Source organism: Oncorhynchus gorbuscha, linkage group LG25, assembly GCF_021184085.1.
Source record: "Oncorhynchus gorbuscha isolate QuinsamMale2020 ecotype Even-year linkage group LG25, OgorEven_v1.0, whole genome shotgun sequence".
In the NCBI taxonomy this organism is placed as follows: domain Eukaryota; kingdom Metazoa; phylum Chordata; class Actinopteri; order Salmoniformes; family Salmonidae; genus Oncorhynchus; species Oncorhynchus gorbuscha.
Window position 1 is genome coordinate 19,407,716 of NC_060197.1, and position 9,542 is coordinate 19,417,257.

At 39.7% G+C, this 9,542-nt stretch overlaps 1 protein-coding gene across 1 annotated transcript; it reads right to left on the reverse strand.

Moving 5' to 3' along the window:
• Window positions 1–1,233: 1,233 nt before the first annotated feature.
• LOC124014035 (cyclin-dependent kinase inhibitor 1B-like) lies at window positions 1,234–5,325 on the reverse strand. Its single transcript, XM_046328692.1, has 3 exons — window positions 4,580–5,325; window positions 4,021–4,137; window positions 1,234–3,467 (listed from the first exon to the last, which is right to left on the reverse strand). Exons 1-2 carry the CDS (start codon window positions 5,040–5,042, stop codon window positions 4,028–4,030), a joined length of 573 nt encoding a protein of 190 aa, XP_046184648.1. The 5' UTR covers window positions 5,043–5,325; the 3' UTR covers window positions 1,234–3,467; window positions 4,021–4,027.
• Window positions 5,326–9,542: the final 4,217 nt, after the last annotated feature.

Below are 9,542 nucleotides of genomic sequence, written 5' to 3' on the forward strand. Positions count from 1 at the left end.
GATCCGGGCATTACATGTATGTACACTACACACACAGGCGTTATAACTGTGCTGTAAACTAATCTAGTCTATTCCTCCATGTGACTGCCAACCTGAAGTTGTTTTTCCTCGCCTCTTCTGTAAGTGGTTTTGGAAGACCAGTAGGAGGCCCCCTTTCCTCTGGTCTAAAAAATATCCCAATGCCCCAGGGCAGTGATTGGGGATATTGCTCTGTGAAAGTAAGCGAAAGATATGTGGAAGAAAATAAACAACAGTGATGTGTGCATAGAGAGAATTACTATTATTAATAACCCTTATTTTACCAGGTAAGTTGACTGAGAACACATTCTCATTTACAGCAACAACGTTACAGGGGGAGGAGGGGGGGATGAATGACCCAATTGTAAATTGGGTATGATTAGGTGACCGTGATGGTATGAGGGCCAGATTGGGAATTTAGCCAGGACACCTGGATCAAGACCACTACTCTTACGATAAGTGCCACGGGATCTTTAGTGACCACAGAAAGTCAAGACACCCGTTTAACGTCCCATCCGAAAGACGATACCCTACACTGTAAAAGGAGGTCATTACAGGGACAGTTCTATTCACATATACACTGTACTACTCCTGCTCGTATGAGCAGGAGGCACTCCAGTCGGGCCAGCCAATGAAAGTACTTAGGGGTGTGCTCCTCGAAAAGAACATGCTGTCCTGACCTAAATTAACTCTGTTCAAACCTGGCTGCAGTGAAAGCCAACCGAAGTGGCTGTCAGAAGTGGTGTGCTTTTCTTAATGCGTGCCTGATTGGAGAAAGCGAGTGTCAATAACATACTTTTTCCACCCGTACTGTAGAACAGGATGTGCCCTGACTATGCGTGTTGTTTTTAAGTCGAGAGTCGGTGCAAACTCCAAAAGAGAGAATGGGGTGTAAATCAGCTCAAGATGTGTTATAGTGAGAGTTGTGCGTAATTGTTTTGATACCACATGAGAAATGTGTATATTGCCATGGTTGTAAAGTATCCTAGACACACTAGTTTGGTTTGCACATTACAAATTAGGTTGGTTACCTTCTCTCTGCAGCGTGAGTTATGTTTAATCGAAGTACGATTATTTCTTTTTTTGCAAATTATCTTGAGCATGTCTCGTGGAATCTATGGTGATTTCAATTCTAAAGAATCTCTTCACTCAATAAACAGTAACTGTCACGCGGGACTAGAGGTGTGTGTGCAGGAATCAGACGCAGAGAGAGAGTAACGGAGTAAAGTGCTTTACTATTGCACACCAAACTGATAAGCCCAATACAATACAGGGCACAGGACACTATACCAGACAACCCAAAACCACAGGGTGTCCAGTATAGAAAATAAAATACACCACGACCTAATATGTACACACGTAACAAAAGACAATCCCGCACAAAACAACGGCGGGTCAAACTACTACATATAGGGAAGCTAATTAAACCAAAATACACACAGGTGAAACTAATAAGACAAAACCAACAGACAAACGAAAAAGGGATCGGTAGCGGCTAGTAGGGCGGTGACGACGGCCGCCGAGCACCGCCGCCGAGCACCGAGCACCGCCCGATTTTCAACTGTAGCATTATGCATAGATAAAAAAGTTGCAACTACTCGTTGCTCTCACGTCCTGCTGCACAAGAATAATTTCTGGGTGACTAGTCTATACGTGTGTTTTTACACATTATCAACCATATCTCATAACTAATACCTTTACCAGCCTACTGCCTGAGGTTGGCACTGGCACACTATAGCCTGAATGTATAGCATACTGTGACAATGTTGACATATGGAGGAAAATGAATGTGCACATAATACGCAATTATGAAAATAATAAATAAATAACTTTTTATTTAAACCAATATAGTTTTTTTATCAAATGACTGCTGGTTTCAGAGACACAATACAAAATATACAGGTATATTTTTAACCAGGCTCAGTTGTGCAACCTTTTCTATCCAAAAACATTTTTTTAAGTATTTACATAACAATGCTCAAAAAATGTCACTTTGGATATCAATTCAACCATAAAAACCTGAAGAAAAATACGTTACTATAATTTTTACAAGGAAAAATACACAGGTACACTTCAAAGTTTTATACAGACACACTGTACATGCAGTATAGCTTTGTCTTTTATCTGTCTGTCCTCCTCAAAGATGATAATTATTTCCTTTGTGTGGTCTATATAGTGCCATGCCATGCTCAATATGAAGTCAACACACAATAAGAGGCAAATCGTGCCCAGGGGTTACAAAACACATCTGAGAGTGTAGGCTACTCTGGGTCAAACTGGACCACATTATGAATAGGTTAAAGGAAACCAACTAATTTTAGGGTGGCATAATAATAATAATAATTAATACTTCAAAATTGGAACTATATTTTCAAACTTTAACCAATAATTTCTAACTATGCCATGAATAAGGCCTAAACATTTAATTTTTTCTCCATAAAAATAAGACAAATGTTGAAACTTTGGCAGGATCTTTCCCTTTCGCAGTAGGAACACTTAATTAAAATAATAATATATTACTTGCATGTAAACTTGTATCTAGTTAGGTCATGTAACATACTGATTGACAGTATGACCTTAGTGTAGCATTGGGTCAATTACGTTCAAATTCAGTCAACTCAGGAAGTAAAAAAAAAATCCAAATATTTTCTGTCATTGAAAAACATTGAGGAACATTGGAATGACTTTCAGTTTACTTCATCAATTGAAATAGAATTGACCTCTAATGACCAGCTTTTGAATAATAGGCCTTCAAACTATGTACTAGCACTGAACACTGAATAAAGCCACAAAATAGAAACAACTGATTCTTTGATGAGATACTCTCAAAAACAGTGATTTATAAATAATCTGCATTTTCTTTTTACCTTTATTTAACTAGGCACGTAAGTTAAGAACAAATGCTTATTTTCAATGACGGCCTAGGAACAGTGGGTTAACTGCCTGTTCAGGGGAAGAATGACAGATTTGTACCTTGTCAGCTCGAGCATTTGAACTTGCAACCTTTCGGTTACTAGTCCAATGCTCTAACCACTAGGCTACCCTGCTGCCCCATTTATAACTATCAATTATTTCTGAACAAGGATATCATATGACCACTTTTACAAACAAACAATATTTTTTTTAGAACTGCACAGCAATTCTTCAAGACACTTATTTTATTAACATAATAATATTATGTTTTATGTGCTACATATGAAACATAGGTAGTTAAAATAAAACTGAGCAAAAAGGGAAAAACATCCAATTTTGCACACTGCTACATTTTCTGCTTTTGAGGAGATAGGATTAAATTGAGTGCCAAAACTTTAGTGTATATATTCAGTGCTTGCACAGCCTCCCTCCCTCCTAAACGCAGGCCATTTTGTATCCTGTCTTCTCTTCTTTCCCTCTTATCTTCTTAAGGTCCTGAAGTACAGTATTCAATGAAAAAGGAGGACTTCTCAGCGCTGTGGGGAAAACAAATTCATATTAGCTCTGTTCACAGAAGGGGTTATGGGTACATAGCCTGAAGGTTATAACACATGCATGGTAAAGACAGTTTAGTTGTCCAGTATCATGCATTGTGTATTCTGCTGAAGCAAGAAAACAGTGCAAAAGTGTACATTAAATGTTAACATGTCACTCAAGACTGACTTCTGCAGAGAGAGCGCAACATCTTGAAGAGCTCATTCTCTTGAAAACAACCCTTCCTCATGCAAAGCCTGCTGATGACGTGTTACTACTGTCCTGCACTTGAACTAGGCTTGCTTAAGTTAATATTAGATCAGATAGCTGGGGCGTTTAGCAAAGTGTGTCATCTACACTTTTTAACATCTCACTAAGGCTTCACAACTGAAATGCTAATGTTTATAATAAGGTTATTAGAACAACTGGGTTATGCTCCAGGACATTCTAATTCCACATGAACAAATAATATTATTCAAAGGTTATGTCATTCACACATCATTTCACACTCACCAGACAGTATACATTGGAAATGCATGATGATGAAGTTCTTACCTTGGTATTAGTGTTCATGTGTCCTGGAATCGTTTTTGCTGGGTGTCTGCTCTACTGACTTTGACACCACTTCATCCTCTTCACTGGAATGTGACTTTTTACCAGTACTTTGGGGTTCTGAAAAAAACACAATTTAAAGATATGTCAGTAAACAGTTTACTGCCAAAAGCTAATTTCCCGCCCTGTTGAATAGTTCAGAAATTAAGTTTATCATCAAGCGAAACAGCCAAGTGGTTATATAATCAGGCTATTCATTAGGTCAGAGCAGAACAAACATTCAAAACACAAGACGAGGAAGAAATCAAAGTGTTAAATAGCTTGACACACAAAGCGTGTCTTCCTGGAAAGAAAGTGTCGACGGAATCTAGAGATGAGGGGTACAAAGTATAGGCTTTCTGCGACATTGTATCAGTGCAGTGAAGCAGAATTTTTATACAATTTCGCAGATTGTAACAATTTAATTCGACTGTGGCATATTGTGCGATGGAGACTGGCTGAATTGTTTTCGATTGGTTAACTCTAAAATCCTCAAGTCAATTTTCAAAACGGCATAATTTACCTGGATTTGCAGGTCTTTTCCTTGCCCGGTTGTGAGAGTGGTGACAATGCGTCTGCCTCTCGCTCTCAGTCTCCTCGGATAGCTCAGCCCCGTTCGTAAGACAGCTCGGTCGGACTCGGTAATCACGATTCCCGTTATGGTCCACATTTCCAGAGGACAAGACTCGCTTGTGAGGCGGTCTGCTGTAAAAGTCAGGCAGTTCACTGCTTTTCATGGGTTCCCATTTATAATCTCCCTGGGAAATGGGCTTGTCGTTTTGGAAATCATAATTCCATTTGTCAATAGAAGCCTTCTCCATCTCTTTCATTTGAACCAAACACTCCCTCCTAAAGTCGTCGTGATCTACCGATCCGAAAAGATTTCTGCGAATCGGGGGCTTCGTGTGAATCGTCGGACGCGGATCCACTATTTCCAACGTCGGACTCCCATTCGAAAGACTAACATTTGACATGTTGTTGCACATATGAAAACGACCATAAATCGCGACAGTTTACCCAGACAAAAACAAGTATTCCTTTTAAATAAGCGACCTGAAACACAAGTTAGAGACGCATGCATAACATCCGTAAAACAAATAACGTGATTCCCCCTCCAAGCAAAAAACAATCTGCCCGAATATTGAAAGCTTAGTTCTGTTGGTTGTTTTCTGCCGTTTGACTACGGAGCTAAATCGTCTGTGCTGTATCAAAGATGATGGATATACTGACAAGATACATGTTTCTCCGCCAAAATGGGAGTCGTTGTCCACAAAGCGGCACGGCAGGCTGTCTAGCTCCCGCCTACCCTTTCTTTGGATTGGTGAATACATCTCATTATTGTAATATATTTTTAAATATTCAATGAGGGTTGTTGACGTCTACCGCCTGTACTGAATGGAGAGAGATGTTATGATTCGAGCCTCATTTCATTAATATGCATAGCCATCTGAAGACATCTCCAATATAAAGTGTTTTTCCTTAAAGTTGCTGATATGTCACTGCTTTCTTATAAACTTGTATTCAATCAAATAAACCTCACTTAGAAAATAATCCATACATTTTTTGATGACCAAATTCGACATTTTTATTGTCCTCCATAAAAATCGCCTTGCTTGGTGGCCGAAACAAACGAAAAATGTCCCCCGCTGAAAGGAGAAAGTTTTTTTTGCATTTTTTGAGTTTGGGCCTCTATTCCTCTCGCTGGTGGTTATGGAAATCACCAGCGGCGACCACTGGGCCAATCATATCGAGTGGTTCCCCTGACGAATTTTATGCTATGTGACCCAAGGTTGGAGACCTTCTTCAGCAAAGATGAAAATGCAAGTAATTATAACGTCATAACGTGTCACCCAAAAAATGTACAATTGAAAGGAATATGTTAGTTAATGTAGAGACAAACGATGATGCATATTTTTTGGTCATGTAGTTAATTGACGATAATCGCTATTTAACAAGATAGCGGACTAGCTAACATTAGCCAGCTAGCTAGATAGCTTTATGGGTGTTGTGATGTCATGAGTATGAAATTGAGGGTGGGTATAATTTGTGGAACGTTCCAACAGGAATCTGTTCCAAAATCTTTGGGAAGTAATCTTTGCGTTGTTTGTTGGCAACCTTATTTACAATGTTTTTGGAACAGATTCCTGTTGGAATGTTCCACAAATTATACCCACCCTGAATTTGTAATTTGTGTTATTTAAGAGCCTTTTTGGGAGCAGGTATGAAATTAATAGATGAACTGAGTTATGACAGTGAAAATTATTATGATAATGTTTGCACAAGATAAAAATCAACATTGATTATATTATAGAATAACTGAAACGGATTATGATCATATGTTTGCACACCACAAAATGTCAGTATTAATTATTATCATCCATGACAGAATAGAATCATTAGGATGCATGTCCCTGATTTATTTTCTCTGAGGACATAACCCTCAAGTTCTTTGAACCTTCATGAGTGCAGACAGTTTCCACATTAACATGGAACATTAAATGAAAGCTCGACCTGGAGGTGTGGTGTACGACTTCGGGGACTTCCTCCATGTGGTCAGCACTTCCAATGCAGACAAGGTGGAGGTGGTAAAAATGAAAAAGGAAAACATCCTGGCATGGAAAGCTGGCCATTCCATCGTCAAACTGAAGAAGGCAGCAGCACCACAGCTGGCAGAGATCGCTAAGATCCAGTTGAGGCGTGGATCCAGGAGCCTCTTCTACAAAGTCTCCCATGAAGAAAAGGACTTCACAGAGCTTGACTTTATCATGAAGAAAGTCACTCTAGAGACACCCTCGACACTACGTACACAGGATAGAGGGATAGAAGAGTCCAAGAAGATGGATATAATCATCAAAGCGGTGCTCTCTGATGCCTGCAAATCGAAGGCAGTTCTGGAATGCCTTGGCTGTGAACAGCATTGCTGTTGCTCAGCATTGCTGAGGATGAGGAGTGATATGGAAGAGCACTAAAGAAGTTTTACTTAAAAATGAAATGTAATTACTGAGCATTTTATTAATTGTAGCTAAATGTCATTTGGGTCCTCTTATGAATATGAACATGTAAATATGTTTAAAATGTATTCTTAAAGCTGTTATTCATTCATTCATTCAAAAGTGTCATTTGAACAAATACAATTTCTTTTTTATTAGCAATCTCATTGTCATTTTTCATAATTTGTGTTACCCGACATCATACTTCTATCATGTTCCATCATTATATATTACAAGATAGGTAATCATTTCATGTAATTCAAACAATTGCAGTGCTTCTTTTAACATTTATTCTTATAACAAGACATGGGCTACTTGTTAACTGTTATCTTAGTGGAAGACACACAAAGGATGCAGTTTCAACTCTGTTACACTGTCTGTATTTACACTGCTCTTGTATTAATAGCATAAATGAGAAGTATAGTAAACTAACAAATTAAAATGGCAGATACTTTGCTTTGGTATTACCCTGCAATTTATAACATATCATGCCAAGGAAGAAGGCAGTAACTGCCGTTTAAGGGTCAAAGGTCATGTCAGAGGTCAGGGTCAACATGAATAAAAAATGTACTCATAGTAAGGCAACAAATCATTACATCTCCAATGATCTCCCTATAATTAATTTGGCTGGACACTCAAAAAGCTTTGAAGTTATTTTTCTCAGTTCCACTCTATGAGCAGTTACTGCCTTTCTGCTTGGGAGGACAGTATATAGTTTGTTAACAGGAAATTTCTGAAGTGGTTGAAAAACAAGTTTTAATGACTCCAACATAAGTGTATGTAAACTTCTGACCTCAACTGTATGTCTCTTTGAAATTTATGTAAATAGATTATACAAGTGGTTTGTCATTTTCCACGCACAAATGTTTCTTAAAAAGTCTAGATGAGAATGAGTCAATTTCTCGTCAACCGTCGTGAAATAGATTACCCATAATCCTAACTACTTGTCCACTAACCCTCGACATAACACAAATGATCAATTAATTAATTCACCTCACCCCCCAACTACATTGCAGAAAGGTATGCTTCACTTGAAGCCTGACCTAGAGTTAATGTGCTTTTGAGCATCATCAGCAGAACGGTTGAGGCTAGAAACAAAATGCAGGTATGGGATTGTTAAACAGACGCTCCTGATGAAAGCAAGCCTACACCTGACTATGTCAAATTAACTCTTGACAGTGAACACTTCGTCCCACAGACAATAAGGCCTTTCTTCAATATAAAAGCATTACCTTCTAGCTAATCGTCCTTTCACACACCCATTGTGACCTTACAGGGATGCCCTGTGTTGAGGTTCAGCTTACTGTGGCAACAGGACATTCATCCTTAACATGGTACCAAGAGGCTGTATATTGAAGTTAAGCTTCCTACTATTTCAGGAAGTGACTTAATGAGGTTGGGTTGTGTTTCAAAGGGTTAAATAGGTTAAATCTTCCGAAATTGTACATAGTTTAGATAGGGGGACCCTCATCACCCAGCATATGAAATTTCTTTGACCCCTTTTTCATGGTATCCAATTGGTAGTAGTTACTGTCTTGTCTCATCGCTGCAACTCCCATACGGACTCAGGAGAGGCAAAGGTCAAGAGCCATGCGTCCTCCGAAACACAACCCAACCAAGCCGCACTGCTTCTTGACACAACACACATCCAACCCGGAAGCCAGCCGCACCAATGTGTCAGAGGAAACACTGTACACCTAGCGACCCGGTCAGCGTGCACTGCACCCCGCCACAGGAGTCATTAGTGCATGATGAGACAAGGATATCCCTGCCGGCGAAATCCTCGCTAATCCGGACGACACTGGGCCAAATGTGCACCGCCCCATGGGCCTCCTGGCTGCGGCAGAGCATGGGCTCGAACCCAGCATCTCTGGTGGCACAGCTAGGCACTGCAATACAGTGCCTTAGACCACTGCGTCATCATTTTTCCCTTCATTGGACACAATGGTCTTGCAGTTTTAGATAAAAGCCTTGTTAAAATTCAATCAGAAGAGGATATTGGTCAGTTTTGGGGGGATTGTCTTGAAACTGTCTATGCAGGTTTGGGCTACTTCCGGTCTCAACTTGCAGACTTGTTTACGTGTTGCTGTGCGTTTTGTTGCCAACCTTGCTTTGCTACCTGACAACTTTACGGTTTTTACTTTTTAATTACCGTTTATATTTTTAGTTTTTCCCTCACTCAACTTTTTTTCATTCAACTTTTTCACTCCGGATGCTTTATCTGGACATGGGTCATCAGGACCTCCAACAGCCGAAGCTAAGTAGTAATATTAACATGATGCCTTCTAATTGCAGTCACTGTACTCATATACAGGAGAACGATCGCCTTATGGCGAGGATAGCTGTGCTGCAGCTTCAGATGCAGCTTCAGATGCAATCGTTAGGCAAGGGTAATTTCAGTGTAGGAAAGGATGAAACGGCGTCTGTGCCACCAATAGGACGTTAGTATAAATCCCCTCGCACGGTCCCCGCAGCCGGATAACTTTCTCATTGCTT